The 23237-nt window shown below is 41.1% G+C and overlaps 1 protein-coding gene and 1 long non-coding RNA gene across 2 annotated transcripts in view; both read right to left on the minus strand.

Moving 5' to 3' along the window:
• Positions 1–23237, minus strand: part of LOC109305756 — an 83267-nt gene that overhangs the window by 32914 nt on the left and 27116 nt on the right. The gene's annotated exons all lie outside the window — the stretch shown is intronic.
• Positions 12045–13807, minus strand: CLDN8 (claudin 8). Its single transcript, XM_019528810.1, has one exon. It carries the CDS (start codon positions 13537–13539, stop codon positions 12865–12867), a length of 675 nt encoding a protein of 224 aa, XP_019384355.1. The 5' UTR covers positions 13540–13807; the 3' UTR covers positions 12045–12864.

The following is a 23237-nucleotide window of genomic DNA, read 5'->3' on the forward strand; positions in this document are numbered from 1 at the left end:
ACTGATTAGCAACCATAGATGTTTATACAAGTGTTTAGATTATAAAAAAAAAAAAAAGATAAAATGCATAATACAATGACTCAGTCATCTAAATAAGTCTCAGCCAACAAAATCTTCCTCAACCTACACTGCTTATTTAGGCTGAAGTGAAACCAGTGTTTGGAAATAGTGTTTTTAATGTGACCTGTATAATGTGATATAAGTGTTCCAGACAAATAATGATATACCCAATCAGTAACAAGCACAGTTTGATATGAAATCTCCTTAACTAAAGTATAAAAGTTAGCATTGGTATGGTGCTTTGACATTCTAAGACCTTTGTAAAACACTAACGGCAATTTTACACAGGCTCTGACACATTCTGATTAAAATGTGTCACAGCAAACATGTCAGAGCCACTCTAATTAAAACACCCCCCCCCACCACCACCACTCTGGAGCATGTGTATAGGCCCCCTAAGAATTTACTATATGTGAAGTAGCTGAGTGTTACCATTGCTATTCCACAGATGTAAAATGGAAGGCAAGTAGGTTAAGGGACTGTCTCCAAGCCCCAGAGGGAGGGACATCCAAGCTAAGACTAAGTACCAGGTAGGGAGGGACACCTTGCTGCTCCCCCATCTTTGTTTTGACCACTAAATCACAACTCCAATGTTAAGCAGGTTGCCATTTTCCCAGAGGCAAGTTGTGGAAATAGATGCCTGGAGGAGCCTATAGTAATAAGCAGAGATCCAGGATTTCCATCCCATGGCAAAACATAGTAAAACCCAGATTTTCTCATTTTAAGGAGAAAAACCCAGATTTTCTCCTTTAAAGGAGAAAACCGCTGTAAACGGTGGGTTTTCCCTTTCAGGATGGCAGAGTTCCAGCCTGCAAGGGGCGCAGGGGAGTGGAAGAAGGGTGATCAGCAGCAGGCACTATATATATGTATATGTACACATGCACATGGCTGCCAAGCAGCCTGGAGATTAGCTCCCTGCAGGTAAGTCTGGCAGTGGCGGGAGGGGTGAAATTGAGGCCCCCATAGGGAGGAGGGAGGGAGAAAGGGAGGGAGGGAGGAAGTTGGGCAGGGCTGGGGCTGGGGCTGGGGCTGTTGCCAGGCTGGGGTGGTGTGTGTGGTGGAGGGAAAGGGCACAGGGCCGGAATGTATGGCTGCAGGGCCAGGTGGGGAGTGAGATGGGGCCACAGGCGGTTCATCTGGGGGATGAGGGAGCTGGCTCCCTGCCACTGTGCACACCCCCGGGGGACCATGTGCGGCACATAACCCTAAGATTCATGCATGGGGCTTGGGCAGCTCATCTGGGGGTGGGGGCAGGTGTGGGCTGCCCACTGCAGGCTTGGGCTCCCCATCCTGCTGCTCTGGCAGGCAGCACCTGGCAAGGCAGGGCAGAGTATGGTATAGAACCTCAGTGCCACCACCATGAGCCCCATGTCACCCTGGTGAGGTGTCTCCTGCCTGCCTGGCAGCAACAGGGGCAGTAGTGTGGAGTTGTGCTCCTTGCTACTACTGGGTAGGCAGGGGGTGCTTCTCCATGACAGTGTGGGTTGCCCAATAGCAGCAATGAGCTCCCCTACCCAGTCCCACTCTGCCCTGCCAGACTGGGTCCTACCAGCCAGGCTGTAGAGGTCCAAGGTGGAGGGCAGTAGGGTGAGGAGCCCCAAGTCCACAGCAGGCAGCCCACATCTGCCCCCCTGGTGGACTCTGCTCTGGCTGTGCCACCCATGGAGGAGGGTGAGCCAGGTTCTGCGCTCTACTCTGCCACACCAGCTGCCACCTCCTGTGGGTGGCAGCTGAGGCTCAGACACTGCTGTGGGGGGCAAAGGGTTGTGGTTGGGGAGTGAGGGGCACCAGCAGGGGTAGGCAGCTGTGGGTTTGGCGTGAGGGCAATGGTATGGGCAGGGCACCAGCATATCAGGGCTGCTCAGTGCCACAAAGCAGTAGGAGGGGACAGCTGCACCTGGACCTGCATCCTGGTGAGTGAAAGGGGCAGAGGAAGCTCAAAATGTGTTAAATAACTGAGTGTTTTTATCTAAGCGAACATAACACCTAAACTACATGACATCATACTGTGTGTGTAATACAAGTATAACTATTTTATCCTACCCTCATATGTTCTGTCCAATAACTGGATAATTATTGTTATGAGCCCTTAGGACAGGAGGCCAGGAAAGGAGAATGGGAAATCAGGAGGCTTGAGACTAGGTAATAGTCACTGTATTTACTGAACTGGAACTGAACCACAAATGGCGTGCTAAAAAAGAGAATGATTAATTACAAAAACTCTATATCTTTACATGGAGTTTCTTTTTCTGTTCTTTCCCAACACATCTAAAACTACAAATACTACAAAAATGACAAGTGGAGATGAGATTCACAGAGCTTTACAGCCTGATCCACACTTCCAAAGCCTTTGAACAAAATATTTAATAATCTTTGGAGAGTTAGGTAGTTTAACCTACATAATCGACTTCAGACTTTTACCAGGTACTGTCACCTGAATTTCTGCATTGAGAGAGCAATGGTCCTAAAAGAGCTATATGATGTCAGAAAAGATTTCTTCTTATTCTGCTGCTTCAAAACAGACAACCAAAGGGTTTGGGTGATGCTCAGCATGAATAACACCTAGGCAATGATTTACCGTATATTTTAGGGGCTTTTGTGAGTGTTGTAACAAAAATTCACATTGTGCTGTTGGAAATAAAATTGGGAGTTCACAAGGCAACACTATGTGCCTCATAAAAATGAGCAGCAACATATATGTTCAGCCTTCTGAACAACATTAAAATATATCATTGAGCTGGCTTGCCAATCACTAGGCCCCAACTAGTGAGGTCCTAGTCTAGACAGCTGGTATAAAACATTGTGAACTTTGCACTAGCACTGCAGCATGAAGCATCAGCATTTTGCAACAGAGCAACTAGTTTTGCTTTCGTAGTAGATGTTTAGTATTCCTGTATGAATCCTATTAGCTCCAAAGGTGATGCACAGTGGGAACATCTACATGAGATGCTAAATGCACGGTACACTAATTCTACTGTATATTAGTGCATCACAGCAAAATCCATGCTACTGCATTAACGCACAGTAGAATTAGTCTACTGTGCATTCGTGTCACTTAAAAAGCATGTGCTGGCACTACTGCACAGTAGCACCCATTATTATGCATTTAGTTAGTACCTGTTATTACAGGTACTAAATTTAATGCACAGTGACCACAGCACATTAATGCACATGTAGACATGCACAGAGTCTCACAAGCATGCATATCCCTGTTCATTGGCTATATAGCCTTTTTGTTTTACTTTTTCTTTTTTTTTGCCAGTGTCATGATATCCACTTGGGCCCTGCAGCTTGTATTTTTGTAGCTTCTCATCCCTGTCTCTTTATGTTTCCTTTATTGTGTATGATCGTTTGTGGTGCCATATGCAAGTCTGCTGGTAGCCATCTCTTTTACAAAGAGTGGGGATGAAAGGATTCAACACAGTATAATTTCTGTGACACACCTCATCCAGACACCTGTCACAAAGCCTTTGAAAAATCCAGTCTTTGCAGGCTATGCCACAGAGTAAAGTACTTCATCATTTCAGATTGTCAAAGGAAGACTTATGTCCAGTAAATGGATGATTATTAATGTTGCATACTATATAATGAGTTAAGAGATTGTTAGCTAGGATAGTGAGGGGAAAAAAGACAGAAAAAAAAAGCAACAAGTAGAAGGAGGGTATTTGGGGCCTGTAACCTGCACCAGTTAAAATGCTATAAAAAAGGGGAGATCTTATCACTTTTGGTGCTTGAATGCTATCGTGGGAGCTGTATCAGGCTTGACAGTGTGGCTCCCTCTGCACATTACACATATGCTGCAATTAATATGTGAATCATGACATAAATGGAAAGGAGGCTGCATGTGCACCCTATTTAAGGTGCCATAAATTGGCAAACCAGCCAAGGATTATTTTTTTTAATCTACAAAGCCAGATATCACCTGCCTGGAGAATATCATGCACATTCAAGAAAAGGAGGGGAGATAATCTAGGCAGCTACACACTTGTTAGACTGGCTAAAATCTATAAAAGGATCTAGATCAAATTTAAAAAAACCATGGAAGTAATTGGAATATAATAGAACATGGATTTCCCAACAGTAAATCTTTCCTAATTTGACATCTGCCTTTCATAACTGATTTTTTCAAGTCCAGGGAACTGCATTAGATCTAATCTTTTTGGCTTTCAATAAAACATTTGATATAATGCCACATAGTTTGTGTACCTTAGTGCACCCAACATTACTATCATTTATGGAGCTTTATCATCATTAAAGCAATATGGGGAGAATTTTGTAAAACCCTCAAAACTGACAAAGGCTTAATGATTGAATTGTAATTCAGTGAATTAAATCTTAAAACTTCACTCATCTAAGCAAGATGTGAATAAGGTCTTATTCATCCCTGAACTATGTAATCATTTATGTCCAGTGTATCACACACAAAAAGAAATCATCATGTTTAGTTGTTTAAGATATATCTGGTTGGAAAACACTATCTGTTTTACAAAAAAATGTGGATTTTTTAGCAAAACATTCATCCTCCACTCTAAGGAAAATATGAGCTGAAAAAAAGTACAACTTCTCTGTCTCAGAGAAACAAAAACAAAATACAGATGGAGCTACCCCTTTAAGCTTCAGGTTTTTTTCCAGGAACAACAATACACCTTTGAAGATAAGGCAGGAGTCAAAGTACTCAGAAGATTAAAATTGCTAGAAGACAACTCTGAAGCACAAGAAGTTTCAGCTATAGATGTTGAAACACAGAACAGAAATACAGGGTGCATCTACATATGCATTTACTCTAGCCTAGATTTACTGTGCAGTAAAATACTGCACAGAGGACACATCTACACATGTGCATTTATTGCACAGTAACCAAAATTATTACACGTGCTTACCCGTACTGTGCAGTAAATATGTCAATTTACACTGACTTGACTTGCATCATGAAGGTATCAAATTTATGCCCAATTAGTTACTGCACAATAACACATGTGTAGATGCCTTACTGTGCAGTAACACTGTGTGTGGACTCCCAATTCAGTCCACACACAGTATTAATGCGCTTTAACACATGCATGTATAGACGCTGGCCTATTCCTGCTTGCTGCACAGTAACTTACTGTGCGGTATATTTAAGTTGGTGTAAATGCACATGTAGACATACCCAGTAAGGGGTTTTGGGTAGGTATCTACACATGCAGGGATTAGGGAACAGATTTTCTGCCAGATCCATGCAGCCCACATAGTAAAAGAGGGCTGCCAGGTGCTGGCAGCTTCAGCAAGAGCCTGGAGACCCCCAGGAGGAGAGCGGGGGCACACAGGAGTGCATTGCTCCTGTGCACCCCTGCCCTCCCCCGGGGAGCTCCAGGCTCTGGCTGTACCTGCCAGCACCTGGCAGCCCTGTTTAAAAGGCAGCCCCATGCTCTGCTCTCTGGCCAGCCTCTTCCTTTGCTTAGCAGCAGCGTGGCAAGCAAAGGGGAAGCATGTGGCAGCTTTGTCCATGCTCACCCTGCCTCCCTACACTGTGGCTGGCAATGATAATCAGCATCCAGGGCAGTGACCATGATTAAAAAAACCAAAATCAAATGCCAAAATGTACAAGTATTTAGAATTTATTTTATTATAATGATTGAGGTTTCCAGATTGCTTTAAAATTTTAAATACATCAATAAAATATTGTGTTAAACTAATACCTATATAAATAATGGCATTTCATTTTAATCACAGAAAAATGCAGATTTAGGGGATTTTAGAGAATCTTGGATTTTTTAACAGAGAAAACCAGGATTCCAATTTATTCGTGATTAGGAGAATACACACAAAATGAAAACTTGGTGACTGAGTATCCCACTTTTATATAACCAGGAAAGAGTCCAAATTAATGGAAAGGAAAGCTGCATTTATCTGAGAATAATATAAATAACATTTAAAAGAATATTTTATGGGATGTTTTTAAGGAAGTCATCAGAGGCAGCTAAATAAGTAGAATCTCGCCTAAGAAAGACTAGAAGCAAGGAAATGAAAAACCTGGCTGGGGAGGTAGAAAGATTTAAAAATTACACCAGTTTAATCACAGAAAGTATAGATATAAGATATAGAAAGTAAAAGCAAGTTAGATTTGCTACAAACTGAAAAAGTAGAGAAAAGCATTTGGGTACACAAAAGAACTATGTTATGAAAAGGAAAATAAAAGTGACAGACTATTAGCAAATAAATTTAAAAAATGAAATGGCAGTGAAATTATACCACCGGTCTGGAAATCTCCCAATGACTCAGCAATTGGCTTAAATAGTCATATATGAAACATTTACAAGTTATTATACAATTTTTTATTCTTTAGATCCAGCAAATCCTACACATATACATACATACCTAATTAAAGCAAATTTGCCTAAACTAGAACCTGAGGACCAAGGAGTTTTAGAAGAGGACATTAAACCAGAAGAGATATTAGACATAATTCAGTCTCTCAGATATGGTAAATCTCTAAACCTGGACTGGTTTCTTCCAGAGTTTTACAATTGTTTTAGAGCAGAATCAGTGTACACATTATCAGAAGTTTTTAATGAGATATTGAAGGAGAAAAAGAGCCTGTTATGTGGAGAGTAGATCCAAAGCCAAGTGGAGATCTATCTACTTGTGCCTCAAATAGACCTGTATCTTGATCTTTATTAAATTAAGACACAAACATTTTTTCATCAGTTTTAGCAAATCAATTAAAATACTTTCTGAATATGTTAATATAGGCTAAACAGGATTCATAATAGATAGGCAGTTGACTGGTAATGTCCACAGACTATTGGATCTAATTTTTGACACGGAATCAACTAATGAATTATTTGTACTAATGGATGCTGAAAAGGCTTTGATTGCACCAATTGGCAGGAAAAAAAACGTGGATGCTTTTAGACTAGGACCAAAATTAGACACTAGCTCTATACTCTAATCCCTATGTAGCTGTAAGAGTAATTAGACACTTACCATGAAATTTTCCCCTTCTGAAAGGTATACATCAAGGTTGCCCATTATTGCCCCATCTTTTTGCTATGACTACGGTAATAGAACCATTTGTCCAATCAGTTAATAATCCAAATATACTATCAGCATTAATCCAAATATACAGAGAATAAACATAGGGCAAGAGAATATGTAAGTCAGCATCATAGGTAGACAATGCTATCTTATTCAATACAAAACTAAAAAAAACTCCAGGTGACCTACAATAGGAAATAATAAGATATTACAAATTTTCAGAATTTAAAGTTAACTATGAAAAGAGAAAACTCCTAAACTTAGGTGCCGGACCAAATACACAAAAAGAGATAGCTATAAATATAAATGGGTAACTGGTTCATTTAAAAAAAACTTATTGATGAATGCCATTGATAAATGACTAAAATAATTATATTTCTTTGATTGAAATAATCAAAATACACCTAAAAATGTTCATGGTTAGGTAGAATCTCAGCAGTTAAAATGAATATTTTAGCTTGAATTAATTTTCTGTGCCAAACTCTACCTATTATAGTACCAACAGATCTCTCATATATGGGTGGCAGACTATGACAAATAAATGTATTTGAGGAAATAAGAAACTTAGATTTAAAAATTTCATCCTGCAAAGGTCTTAGCAAAAGTGGGTACTGACGCATCCAAACGTTGAATAGTGCTACCAAACCAGTGAACTTAGAATTGTGGTGTATTAGATAACACCAATTCACAGTGAGCACTGGGTATAGATACTATCCACCTGTCAAACCTAACACATTAACATTGCTAAAGAAATCTTCCAGGCCAGTTTCAATATGTTATTAACAGTGTATGAGAACAACAATGAAAACCTGGGAGAACACATATAAGATATTAAGCTCCTACCAATCTCCTTTAGCACCTCTGCATAATAATATTAAATTTAATCCTAATAATTTATTAGGGGAATCTAATTTATCTGGGAACATACTGGAATTATACATTTTTGACAGTTAATCAAAGAAAATATATTTAAATCTTTTGAAGAAACACAGCATACTGCATGTGACATTCAAATTGATTTTTCCAATATTTGTTATTAAGACACTTTTCAATGCATTAACAAAGAAACATAAGCCTGAATAGAAGTCTGGCAGAATTTGAGAAAATATCAGTCATACCTGTGAAATGCACAGGCTTATTGTCAGTGTTATATAACACAATTTTAAATAGTCATGTAGACGAAAAAACACAAAACTGAGCTAATGATATTGGACCAGAAATCAATGCTGAAGAATGGGAGACCATCTGAAACAATGGTTCTCACACATCCATATGCATAATAATAAAATAAAATTATTTTTAAATTCTATATTGGTGGTATCTCATCCCATTTAAAATTAAGTGCATTTATGTAGAGGAACAGCCACTGTTGGCAGAAGTGTGGTCATTTGGGAGAATGGGGAGGGAAATAACAGGATGCTAATTATCCAATAACCCCTTAGTTTTCCTATTGAACTTTCCTGAGAACTTAGCAACATATAAGTGTCATAGAAAATTGGCCACTCATCTTCTCACAGCTGTAAGAACTACAACTGCAAAGGCCAGGAAACCAAATAATACATAGAAGTAGAGAAGAATGTAAGACTTCTGTGGTCATTGATTTGGGTTGTGGTAGCTCTGGTGATAGAAGATATATATTTGTGTTTGTTTATATTTTAAGAAATTAGATATATCTTTAAATCTGTTATTTATTTAAATCTGTTATTTGATTGAATTGATTAACAGCTAAAGTTGAGGTGTGGGGGGGAGATTTGATGGAAAATCTTCAGGCATAGTTTTAAGACATTTACATAGATCAAGGTTTTAGAATATAGGTACTTGAAGTATACATTTACCATATTTACTTGAATCTAAAACAAGCTTTTCTTCCTCCGATTAGCTTAGGGGGAAAAAGCTTCATCATGGATTCAAGTACTGGCGCAGGACAAGCATTTCTCATGCTACTGACTCAGCAATGTATCAGCTTCTATTCTTTTGGGACCTCGGCCTATTTTATTAAAGATTTGCTGTAAATAAGCAATGATTTTTTTTTCTATTCTGGAACTGACATTTTGTTCTGAATTAGTGTTGGTCATGACATAAAGTATTTCCTAATACAATATGTATGCAATATAGTGTAAGCTGCTTTTGCGTAGAGATTCTGGGGCAAAATTTCAAAAGCCACAAGGCCCTATTTAAGGTCAATTGGCCTTGTTCCCTAAATATTGCAGGTGCTTTCAAAAATCTCTTTGAGCACATCTACACATTCATTAATGCACTTTTGGTAATGTGCATTAAAACTAGTACTTCTGGGCATTTATACACCTATTCCAGGTAGGGGGTGTTAATTGGAGTGACTCCAGGAGCCACTCTAATTAAAGCATCTGGAGCGGCTTGTGTATCAGCATCCCTACACTGAAAAATGGCTGCAGGACGCTTTAACTTAAGCTCATTGAATGAGCTTAAGTTAAAGCACCCCCACTGCCATTTTTCAGCATGGGGACACTGATACGCAAGATGATGGAGTCTGCTGGAGCGTGGTAATTACTACACTGCAGAAGACTCAATTAATCTCCAGCAGGTTCCAGCAGATTAATTGAGTCTACTTGAACAAGCTATAATTACAGTGTGTTGGAGCAGCCTCGCCACTCATTTATAGATGCCCTCCATTGCAAGGTACTAGAAAAAGGTGCATTAGCCCATTTTAATGCACATTAGCTAAACAGCATAGGGCATTTTTACACGTTTGTGCCACAGCACTAGGCATTTTGCAAAGCACATCGCACTGCAATGCATGTAGTTGTGTAGCTGGCAAAATGCATGTCAGCACACAGAAAATGGCGGCAGTCCACTTTTGAACTAAAACCCATCAAAGGTAGATTTCCTTGAGTAACACCTTGCGTTTAAATTACAAAAGTGACCTGAACAGATATTATGTGTTTTGTGGGATAACACAGATGGTGAACATGTGGAAAGGACCAAGTTCTGATGCAGAAAAATATGCAAAAACCTCTCACCATGTTTATAGCTTTGTGTTCTATGGAGGAAACCCACAATGGTCTACAAATATATATATCTATTGCAGTAGAACTATCACTAGCCTCTGTTCTATTACATGTGTTATACATATTACATATGCGTGGGAAACTAGCTAAAGGGTAGGACCCAGAGAGTTCTCATGAACAGATCTGTATCGCCCTGGTGCAAGCGGCTAGTGGTGTCCCTCAGGGGTCCATGCTTGGATCAGTGCTTTTCAACATCTTTATCAATGATATAGATGAGGAGTGAAAAGCTCACTGGCTAAGTCTGCAGATGATACCACGTTGTGGGGCACCGTGGTCACATCAGAAGATAGATTGCAGATACAGGCGGACCTGGGCAGTCTCGAGAGTTGGGCAGAACGGAACCAGTTGAAATTTAACACTTCCAAACGTAAAGTCCTCCATCTGGGTGCAAACAACCCTCAACATACATACAGGCTCAGTGTGACAGCTTGACTAAACCACAGCTGAAAGGGACCTATGGGTAATGATTGGCAATCTCATGAATATGAGCCATCAGTGCGAGGCAGTGGTCAGCAGGGCAAACAACACACTGGCATGCATCTTCCAAAGCATCTCATGTAAAACTAAGGAAGTGATACTCCCACTGTACTCAGCACTGGTGAGACCACAGTTGGAGTACTGTGTCCAGTTCTGGGCACTGCACTTCCATAAGGCAGTGGAAAAACTTGAGAGGGTCCAGAAAAGAGCCACCCGTATCATCAGGGACTTGCAAGGCAAGCCATACAAGGAAAGGCTGAGGGACCTGGGCCTCTTTAGCCTCAAGAAGAGAAGGTTGAGAGGGGACTTGATGGCAGTTTACCGCTATATCAGAGGAGCACATCAGGAGTTCAGTGAAATGTTCACTAGGGCACCCCCAGGGAAGACCAGGCCTAATAGATATAAATTCCTGGAAGGCCGCTTCAGGCTTAATATCAGGAAAAACTCCTTCACAGTCAGGGTGTCCAGACTGTGGAATGAACTCCCTCCAGAGGTGGTGCAATCACCTATCCTGGAGGTTTTCAAGAGGAGACTGGACAGTCACCTTGTTGGGGTCACCTAACCCCAGTTGTCTTCCTGCCTAGAGTGGCGGGGGGGCTGGACCCGATGATCTGCAAGGTCCCTTCCAGCCCCTAACAATCTATGAATATGTACATTTCCAGAAATTATTTTTAAAGAGTCATAGGGAACAATAAAAATATATGTATCTAAAATATATGTATCTAGACACAAATTGAGTTATGCCCTAAAGCACTGAATAGACAGCTCTAAAGCAGTCTGAGTATTTCTGTTCCTTGTGGTTCACTGGAAGCTGTACCTGATTTTCAGGTAGAAATAACCTAAGGAATTTAGCTGTAAGAGTACAAACAGGATTGCATGAACCTTTCTTTACGTATTTAAACCAGTCAATCAAATTGTAAAGTAAGATTCTCATCCTTTATTATTAATCTCCACAGGTGAAATCTTGTTCCCACTTAAGTCAATGGCTTGCCTCCCATTCTTTCAGTGAGACCAGGATTTTAACCTATTCATTGGTTTCCAAATTCCATTAAAAGGTTATCATTCTCTCTTAATTTTAGTCATTTCTTGGAATCATTTATGTGGAATTGCAGTTGGTTTCCATAGGATTATGTGGGTTTCATTCCTTTTACATTGTTCTCCCTAAGGAGGCAGACAGTCAATCTTATTTTGATTTTTGAAATGAACAGCGAGTGAAACACTAAAATATTGTTCTTCTAATCCTCTTTTGCCTTTGTGCCACAATGAGGTGAGAGGCATTCAGTTTAGGTGCAAGAGTCTGCCCCCCAAAGGAGTTGTTGCTGGTTCAAGCTCTTTAGAAAGTACTAAATACACTCATAAAAAATGCTTTGGTGTTTTACAGTGGCAATAAAAAAATATTGTTCTAAGAATGCTGTTAGCTCTAGCACTTGAGGACCCTCCCTGTTGTTTTTTTTAATCCTGTTGTTTTTTGAAAGACAAGAATGTATACTACCCTTCACACATTTCAAAAGCAAATATGAATTTATTATTAACAGATTCCAGGGGTGTAGGTTGTTATGTTTCCAGGTAAATACAAAACAGCATGTGATCTTTTAAATGTACAGTGTAAAATAAAGGATATTTTTCCGTGCCTTCTTAACATTGATGAACAAACCTTTCACTTTATCCTTCTTTAAAATGACAGTACATCCATCCTTTCGCTGCTCTTATTCTTTTCCCCAATCAGCATTGGGGGGAAGCTTCATCTTGGATTCAGCCTATTATATTGCTGTTACTAAGTCTTATCATCCATTCCCTCCCCCCCAAAAGGTTGCTTTGCTCCATTTCTTCATAGCAAATTATCAGGATTTTTTATCACAATGGAGTCACTTAAGCCCATCTGTAACATGCACAATATGAAATACAACCCTGAAATAGAACCATTTAAATCTAAATATTCAAAATATCTATGGGAGAGCACTTAAGCATTCACCTTGGCAAGGAAGCAAATATTTCTAAAACAATTTTAAACCTTTAAACCACTATAAAGATAAGGGCATGATTTATTTTCCTGTGAAAAAACTTTATAAATAAATACACTGCATTAGGTTGCAGTATTAACTACAGTGGGATTCACAAATTTAACTACAGTCCATGAATTCGGTGGTACCTTTTGTAGTTACAGTATGGAATACAAATAATGTTTTCCTAGCCTACTTGCAATTCACGGAGACCCTGAAGTCCAGTCACATAGCTTGACTTGCTGACCTAAAAAATGAAGAAGCCATTAAACATACTGGCTTTTGGAGTACGAACTTTCTGTTTTCCTTTCCGTATAAGTTTTGTAGCGTGTCTGCTGGGAAGGCGCTGAGTACCTGTAGCGTCTGTTTTTCCCCTCGCAAGGGCAGAAGCAACAGAATATAACTCCCCCAGCAATGAGACAGAAGGCAGATACCCAGCCTATGTAAAGGGCCTCTCCAAGCTCTCGTTTCTGTGCTACGTTGACAGCTGGATTGTAGAAGTCTCTGATGATGGAGTTAGCAACCCAACACACAGGAATGAGCACCACGATACCGGACACGATGAGGAGGATTCCAGCGGTCAGCAGAATATAACCTTTGGCTCGTACATTGTTCTCAGCACAGGTAATGCACTTCATGCCAATAATGGCTATCATCAAAGCCAGAAATGAGAGTGCAGAAGCAGAACACATCAGTCCTCTAGCTGCTTGTAGATCAGGTGAAAGAGCCAGAAGAGAGTCATAGACTTTGCACTGCATCCTGATATTAGCTTGCCGAATACATTGCATCCACAGCCCTTCCCAGATTGTCTCAAACACTATAATGTTGTTTTCAATGAAGGCAGATACTCTCCACTGAGGCATACCAGTGATTGCAAAGGTCCCCACCAAGCCAATGCCTCCAACAACTAGTCCAGCAATTTGCAGTGCACCACTGACCATATTTTCTTCTCAGATGAGCACGCAGCAATGAGTTCCTTAAAGCAGGTTCACTGCCGACCAAAGCGAGTGGCTGAGGAGAAGCTTCCGCAGCGTAACTCTTGCATGTGTCAGGGAAGGTTCAGAGATGGCCTTCGCTACTTCAAACCAGCTGAAGTCTGGCATATGCTGGTTAGTACTTGGCTGTATTTCATAGTCCTTAAAAATTCCACTGCCCCACTGACTCAAACAGGTAAACTGAGCAATCAAGTGTAACAACTTTCCAAACCAATAGACAGGGCGGGGTATGTGTAAACCAGCAAAAGCCACTTAGGATAAATATACCTGCTGAGAAAAATTCCTTGTGCTTAACCTTCTTCTGAAAAAAAGCAACCTCATGTGTAACTCTTACCATTATCTAAAAATGTTACATTTACCATGGAAACAGTCCAGTCTTTGTAGGAAGAGGACATGCAATACTTACATGTACAAACCTACAGATATGGGGGCTGCAGGACTATATACGAGTAGAAAACAGTGCATCTGCATCAAAAGTCTGATTTGCCAACGTGCCAAAAGAAAAAGATGGCAAAAATGTCAGAAGGAAAGCTGATGCACACTGCCTCCCAAAGGGCTGGTTGCTTTTAGTCTGGAAAGTACTGGGGGTTTTTTGTATTCCTTTGATCCTAATGGTTTGTCTGAAGCTTTGAGGAAAGTTCTGCTGTGATGGGATCAAGGAATAAACCCATATGAAAAGGAAAATGAAAGTGTGACACTGACTTGAAAACAGAGTTATCTCAGTAAAGAATAATCAAAATTGCAAAAGACGATCAAGGGTGCATCACAGAAAAATAGTAAGCCTCAATACTGCTACTGTTTGCATTTGCACATAGCTTTAGGTGCATGCAAATTCCCACTGAATTCAGAGACACTCATGTGTACTTATTCACATCCTTCACTGGTTGCATGATGAGGAATAGGAAATAGCATTTTTAGCTAGTATAGAAAGGTATTTCCCATATGAAATTGAGTCCAGAGACTATCCCACAGAAAGATCTAGTTCAGTGGGAAGTAAAACCATTTCTGAGTTCTCCAAATTAAAAAAAAATGTGGGGGAATGATTATTTAATCATCCTAACTGAAGAGTAACTACATTGATTTCTCCTTGTGAAATTTACCCTTGGACTGAGAATAAACCTGAGACGTGTTAGCATTAAACGAATTTTTTGCAAGACATAACAGAAAATATCAGTAAAAATCTATTCAGGCAATGTCCAATAGAGAAAGCAAGCTTTGCTGACTTTACATCAGCATAAGTGAATAAAGAATTTGGCCTGATCTCTCTGATACGGAATACAAGAAATGAAACTCCAGAAATGATCTGAAAATTATGATAGACTACTGGCCCATATGGTGAGAGTGACACATTACCTTGCATTACAGGCTTACAATAGAATACAGCAGAGCTCAGAGTTTTAGTCTATTGTCTATTTTTGTTATTTTTTCTCACCTTTTGCTTGTTTTCTTTTAAAAAATGCACAAGTTAAATACAAAAGCAATAATTGAATACGAAGCCAGAAAAACAAATTATGCAAAAACCTAAGTTAAGGTTCCTACAGAAAACTTAACAATGCACATGAAGGATTATGTGCTCCTCTTATTTACGCTACACATCTTTTCCTCATTTTTGTACCATTTGTTTTTCCTATTTACCAATGCTTTCAGGTGTCTTGTGGCTTGCCCCTTATAATGTTGCATAACCTTTCCATCTGCCAAATGGCCTTGTCTACCTGATCCAGTCTCTAGTTCCTTGGTTTGTTGCCAAACAAGTTTTCAGTTTCATCACTCCCTTTTATCTTCCTTCTACATCATATCTGTTACCTCTGTATTTCCCCTAACCCAGTGGCAGGGGGTACCTTTCTCCAGTATTGACCCTGATGGCCATCTTCTTTGCCTACAGTTCCTCCTCTCTGCCTGACTGTCTGAATCCACTTTTGTGATTTCTGTTAGCAGTGTATAGGAATGGTTTAATAATAATCTGATTTGTTAATGTCATTCTGATGTTAATTCAAGCCCCAGCTCTCTCTGATTACCCCACCCCATTCTCCTCTGGAGTCCAGCACCTGTCCCTCTCTGGAAAGGTCCTTGTTTCTCCGGTACAGTACCTCTTGTCAGAAGTGGAGCAGCCCCATTCACAACAGCAAGCTACTGGCAGTATCAAAGCAACCAGAAAGCTCTTGGGTAGTAGCTATCTCTTCCATAACTCCTTGCCTCCTGGGAAATGGTATTTTTGGGTAGGTGGTGACAGGGGCAAATCCAGGGTGGTGTAGTGTTATGGTCACACGTCCCTTCCACAGCGAAGGTCATACGCTAGTGGCTCTGTTTCCCTGCATCTCCAAATGCCTGGATCGGCTTCTGTGTCTGAGTATAGCTGTAGCTCTGGGCTGGAGTGGGACACCCAAATGGGTGCACATAAGGAAGGGGGGACTCGCTCACAGCTGCTGCTGTCCCCAGATGACCCTGCATATGTCAGGGTCAGGTGGGGGGGAAGCTCCAAGGCCACTCCAGCAGGGGCTGCAGGGAGCAGCTGCACTGAGTGCCAGGTACCTGCTCTATTCCACTCCACAGCACTTTCCCCACTGACTTGAGGGCTTCAGAGTGGAGAACAGCTGTGCAAAGGGCTGGGCAGGGCTGGTCATGGCAGCATCAGTGGATAATTCCCTCCCCCCCACTTCCAATGCCTGGTTCCCCAGACTACGGGGCACGCAGGGAGCAGGACAGCCTGGAAGGTGGGGATTGCCCATTGCCACGGTCATTCCTAGCCCCGCGCGGCATTCTGCTCAGCTGCTCCCTGCAGCCAGAGACTCTCTGGGCCAGTGGGAGAAATGCAGCAGAAGGGGAGGGAGCAGGCCTTGATCCCACCACTTCTGCTAACCCTGCACTCCATGCAGCCAGTCCTCACAGCCCTCACCTAGAGCAGAGCCTGGGGCTTCCCCCACCTCTAGGTCAGAACAGCAGCAGTGGGTTTCCAGGCATTCCTGCTTTGTTGCTCCCCCTAGGTGTGCCCATGATCCAAGAGCAGACATTGGAAGGAGGCACCTGCCCACCACTGCTGCTGCTATCCCCAGCCCAGCCCAATGCTGCTGCTTAGGAAACCCTCAGCTGGAGTGGGGCAAGAGAAACTCTTGGGCTTCCCAGCCCCCAGTCAGCTGAGAACAGCAGTAATGATGGGCAGGTTGCCCCTTTCTTGCAACCAGAGTCAATCCCAGCTGGAGAAGGTGAGAGGGGGAAGGGAGGGGAGAGGAGGTGCCTGCACTGAAGAGGAGTGAGTGGTGGGCAGAAAAGTTTTACCTGCTTTAGGCACTCCAAAAAGTCTCCGGCAGCTCCTGCCATAGTGTGGTCTGCCTGCTCAGGGGAAAGGGGGCTACAACCTCCCCTGCAGTACTGGTGGCATCTTTCATAATCCCCTTTTTGAATCCCTAGATACATCTGTGGGTGGATGTGACACTGTCTGTAGCAGATTCTGGTGACATTTACAATGGTAATAATCCACTAAAATATGAATCTACTGATTTTTTTTTTTTTATCATAAAATTATTTTAGTGTCAGAGCTAGTCTGAATCACTATGACTGAAATCAGAGTATGTTGCCTAGCATCTTACATACCAGGGTTCTTATTCTGGGTCATAAATAATGAGAATTTCAAAATGGAGCATCTGGAAAGTTAAGTGCATAGAAAGAAGTTCTTGGAGGACACTCTGAAATGATGATGACTCTAAGCTCCAATTAGCCTTAATTCACCTCTGCCTTGAGGTATACTCTACCACTGAGAGTTTGCAATTTAAGTCAGCTTTCTTGTATAAACTTTGTCAAATTGTATTAAACAAACGAAAAAAAATGGAATTTGTGTCCTAACTACCTGGCTCATGCAGTAAGAATTTGGTTTTGTAAATGGAAGTGAACATTTTGACCCTGGGACCTTTGTTATTACATACACAGCATTCTCCCAGCTCTCTAATCAGGATTACTCCTCAGCCAGGCATCAAAAATATAAGCTGAGCACCATAATTTACATTCTCCTACAGTTGTGTTTTTGAGAGCATAGCAGGCTCCCAGCCTAAATCAGGGCCTAATGAAGTCAATGGAAAGCCCCCTAATTAAAGGGTTTTGCTGCGGGGATTAAGCCCTTAATGAGAAGCAGTGAGGACCCCATAGAAGGGCTATGAAGATGGGGATTTTTGGTACCGCTACAATGGATTTTAATATTTACTGGCTCACTGCTTTTCAGACAGCTGTGCAGCTCCCCACTGGCTGGGGCTCAGAAAGCGCAGAATGATATTGTTGTCGTATAGCAGAACAAATAAACAAGCTTTTTAATGGCCTATGAGCAAGAAACCTAAAATATGATACAAGCAACAGGACTGGTTTTGCTTGTAGGCCATTGCAGTGGTAATTTATAGGACATGGAAAAAGTAATTAGTTGAGCAAATATAATTTAGCCAAGTTATTGATTAATTTACAAAACCATTACAGCTCCCCATAAAAATTCAGAGTAAGGCTCTGTCTGGATCAAGCTTCCAGTATTTGCACATTTTTAGCAGGATTAACTTTTAGTGCCTTTATTGTACTTAGAGCTAATTTAGGTAAATATGGAGAAATCTTCTTTGGCGGTATTATGGATTGCATATGATTGTTTACAATTAGATTGCTGCAAATTGTGAATCTCATTACTTGTTTTTGTCACTTATTCTTTTATTGCTGTATTCAAAGGCTCAGTTATATTACAAGGGTAATGCTTGTTACTAATTTAAATGTTGGGAATATCAATAAATACGCATATTTTACAGCTGGCCACTATTCCAAGTCCCATATAAGTTTCATTTTAAACAGAATATATAAAGATTATTTACGTTTGTACTTTTTCATCAAAAGCACTCCGGATAATTCTGACCCCATTCTCCCTCAACAGTCTGTCTGCTGATGTTTAACAATCTCATTTCTGAGCAGCATCGTGAAGTATGAGAGGACCAATGCTCAGATAAAAGGTATAGTAACTCAAGCCCCCATTTTAGCTGTTACTGGCATCAAAAAAACAGGAAAAAAACATACCTCATTCACTTGTTTAAATAACAAAAGGGACATAATTTATTCAGTAATTTAGGGCACTAACAAAAAATATTGAGACCAAAAACAAACCTAGCCCATATATAACTGACTGGTTCAAATTTTAGTTTTTCATTTCCTATTGAAGCTTGTACATCCTTAGAAGAGACTGCACTTTTACACATAATGGGGATGGATTAGCTATCTCATATGCATGGAATGGGTTCCACCTTGCCATACGGTCTTCAGATGGCTTCTCCCAAGGCCATAACTTTCCACATGTGCAGTTTCCTATCAACAGAGCGTATAAGTAGCTTTCACTTTTGAATCAGATAGTGCCTGTAAGCTGTAATAACATGGGGGGAGAGGGGTGGAAATCCTTGTAATGGCTTATCAGGAGGAAAATGGAGTAGGAAAAGCTCATACAGAATGCTTAGAAAAAGATATTAGAGGGAGATCAGTGACTAGTGAAATGTGTTCTTGTATATTACCCTGCATTTCAGCGAAGGACAGGGACAAAAACCCAATGAGGCATAATGGCTGCAGTTAGTTATACGATAATGCATAAAAATTGCATGTGGCCTATATGTAACTTTTTGGGGTAGGTTCGTAATAGTTATGGAATTGTCCTATTTTAAAGTAATTCGAAGCTTTTCAGCCTGACTTACGAGTCCTCCAGATCATTCTCCTAAATTCTTCACTCTTCCTACTTGGTAAAATAGGCCAGTCAGTCAGTTGTGGATTCAGGAAAGAAAACCAATTATTTTTCCCTGCTCCAGTACATGGGGTTGACCTGGAGGAGTTAAGAAAGCAGCAGCTGACTTTCCAGAAACTGGTAAATATCTATGTGAAGAAGCATTTAGACCACCTCACAGCCCAGGCTTTGTTTTTGTTTGGATACTGTGCTGTTACTCCTTTGAAATGGCAATGATTTCCCCTGGCACAGAGGCGGATAAGCTGTACTCGTCTCTTAATTCACACGCTTGCTTCCTTTTTAACATGACCCACAATTTAATTAGCTGTTGAAACTAGGAAATATTCTTCGAGTAGGTCAGGTTTCCACTGAGTGCTGCTTACCACGGTTTCGGAGATTCTCCATTCCTACCCAGTGACCCCATCCTGGCCCCTAGTGCCCTACAGTGATCTGTTTGCAGTTATTAAATATATTAATTAAATATATATTAAATGTAACACAGCGTCTTGTTCTTGAGCATGTCACACAGTCTGATTTTCAGGAGCTTAAGAACTCACAGCCCCAACTGAAGCAATTGCAAAACGTTTTTGAAAATCAAGTTTAAAAAAAAATCAAAATTCAAAGTGTTCAAAAAAAATTTCAAATTATTTAGGTTGTTACAATAGAAAGGGAAGTTCTGATGTTAGACCAGTTGCTCAGCATTTTCTTTTTTGGAGAGTAATTATTACTGTGTCAGCATGTGCACGTACTGCCCGAGGTATATTGTAACCTAGCAATTTTTCTCCTTCAAGATAATTTATCTATTGCACCAAATCATGAAAAACCAGTTCAGCATATACATTGCAAGCAGAAACGGTCCCACCTGTTCATAACTAGCTCTGCTGCAGTCACATCTTTCTAGTCAATGCATGAATTGCTTATATACTGGCTCTTTATTAAATGGATCGCATCAAGGGACAACTGTCAGAGAGGGAATAAGATGCATATGACTATGACCCTAAAGAGCTTTGCAAAGATTAACTGAGAGATATTCGTCACTCCAACACACACAAATCAACCCACAAAATCCATGAGATCCCTTTCATTTTATGTTGTGCACAATTCTCCTTTCCCTGTTTCTTCCATGTGGTTGTGGCATGAAGCACTAGCATGATGGGTTTGCCTAACTAGGAATTAAATGATACAGGGAGGGGAAAAATTGGTTCAAAAGTAGAATTTTCAAAAAGCCAGAAGCACTGCTAAGAAATGGGCCCTACCTACTGGCATCCAAGCTCACAAGTCAGGCCAGGCTGATGAGTCAGAGTAACCCTGAGCTGCTCGTCTGTCTCAGGAGAGCTTGAGAACAGCACATGGTCAGGGCCACCCTGAGCCCATCTGCATGGTTTAATTAGTGTAGCTTGGCCCACATGAAGCAAGAGTGAGTGGATGAGTTTTATTTCTTCCTGGCTCTCCCTGGTTCACTCCAGAGACAACATAGACATCCCCTAAGTGGCATAAGAGCACAAATGACACGTGCGCTCTTAAATCATACAGCAGTTTTGAAGTTCCATCTGGAAAAGTGTCATGAGCAGGATTCTTCATTGTCTCTCCTATTTTGACACCAACGTTGCATGGGTGTAAATGACTTCCTCAGGTACAAAGCAACAGGGAATCAGAGCAACATGAGATATTTTCCACAAATGAAGTGAGGAAAACCTAATCACATAGTGCCTGGAAAAGTAGACAGGTTAAAAGACTTGTGAAGTGACATTAGGGAATAATTCTGCACTGGCAGCAGCTCAGACTGGATGGCATAATAGGTTTTTGTCATCTCCAGAGTCTAATATTTGATCACCGTAAATGGTTCTGAGGCCATCTACGTGTATGAGAGAGGACAACTAAAACCTGGGAAACTAACATCTGACTCAGGATATGTATAAGTCAACCAAAACCTCAAACATAGTTGCATATACAGCCATGTTTGTTTCATTTAGTGGTGTGCTCCAGATGTTAAAGGAAAAACTGGCCACATGAGTGCCATACTTGTTGGGAGACATATAAACTAGGGATTAAAATCCATGCATATCGCACTCTAGTAGTTGCCTTAATAGAACTCCCTGGCAAATCCTGCTATAAGCCTACCATTTTTGTAAATGCCAAATCTTTTTGTCCTAATCTGTTTTAATGAGAAGGTTATATAAAGGGTGACTAGAGGTTGTAACAGTGTCTAGTCTGAATCTTACAACTTTTAGCAACTCTCCTACCCTTTGATTCAGGTGTCACCATGTAATGACTGGCTCTTTTCCAGATATCCCACACCACCAAGGTGAATCCCAAGCCAACATATGCATTGTCTCCCCTTGTTACATAATAATGAAGATATAACCTCTGTAGCTTTGAAAGAGAGACATTCCTGGCCAAGCAATTAGGTTTGTAAGAGTATATTTTGTTTTGGTTTTCAGCATGCACAACTTTCTCCCCTACCCAAGATGTTAGATACTGTTCATCCTGGACCCAGAGGCCTCCATATAGAACCATTACAGTTCTATAAGGAGAAAACTTATTGGCCAATTTCTGCCTTTAATTCCATCTTTGCCACCTGACTGATTCAAGTGAATTTTTACAAGTGTAAATGAGATGAGAGTTTGATTCACTGCATCCTATCCATGAATATTTGCTAAGAATAGCTTATAATAAGATAAGCATTTACCAGTCTGCCCTTTAAAGTTCACTCTTTTGTTATCTTAAGATGGAAACGGTTGCAGTGTGTCTATGTGTATAAATAGGTGAACATTTTCTGAAGCATTAATATTGTATGAAGGCTTTTCAGAACTGTCTTTTGCCTCCAACTTCTCCTCCTCTTGATGAGTTCCCTCCATTTCTTTGGGCCTACCTTCTGAATTCTCTCCTTTTTTGGCTTGACTAGAAAAAAAGTCAGCTTGTATCCCATAACATTTGCTTTTCCAACATGCTTTTGTACCCAGGAGGGATCTGCAGAAAATGAGATGGTGCTGCACCTGAATTTACCTTGAAGGGTTATTCTTAAAATGAATGGTCACTGAATTTGTTAAATGAACTAATAGTTTCAAAGCCCATTATAACCAATGGCAGATGAAGAGGCAGTGTGAGGGCATGGTTACATCCCCCCTTTCAGGCCACACCGTGGAAGCAGCAGCCAGGGACTTTTCCCAGATCCTCAGAGCAAGTAAGAATTCCCCCCTGTCTCCCGCTCCATGCTCAGCAACTCCACCTGTCCCATTCCCCATTCCCTCATACCCACTGTTGCTATTGTCCCCAACTGATGCAGGGGTAAGAGATGCTCCAGAGCTGCTGCTGTCTTGCTCCAGCTGGGCTGCATGGTGACCAGGCTCAGCCAAAGTCATTGGCAGTGGTGGACAGGTTCCCTGTTACCTGCCAGCCCAGGAGCAAGCTCAGGGAGGGGAACCTACCCACCACCACCACTACTGCACCCACTGAGCCCAGCTCCTTGTGCAGCCCAACTGGAGCAGGACAAGAGTGGATCTGGTGGTAGTTGGGTGAAGGGAAGGAGAGATGCTGCCAAGCACAGAGGGGAGGAGAGGGAGCTCTTAAGGAGCTCCTGATTCAGGAGCTTAAAAAAATATCTCCAGCTACTGCTTCCACAACATGGTGTGCTCACTCTGGTGGAGCAGTGGGGGAAAACTAGGACTGAGAGATGCAGGTACCCCTGCGAGGACAGGTTGTTGCTCCTACACACATGCCTTTGCAAAATCCTGGATCCACTCATGGTTTTCAGTGGCTGTCACAGCCAGCCTACCATCAGAATAAATACCTTAAGTCAGACAAAGCACAGACTCTGTCCTGGTGCATGTGTATTACAAAGCTGAAGTTCTCTGTCTTCTCACTTCACATAAGAGATTATTTTTTGCACATTGCAAAGCAAATACATAAACAGAAATTCTTCAAA

This window comes from Crocodylus porosus, unplaced genomic scaffold, assembly GCF_001723895.1.
Source record: "Crocodylus porosus isolate Cpor-Errol unplaced genomic scaffold, CroPor_comp1, whole genome shotgun sequence".
Classification (NCBI taxonomy): Eukaryota; Metazoa; Chordata; order Crocodylia; family Crocodylidae; genus Crocodylus; species Crocodylus porosus.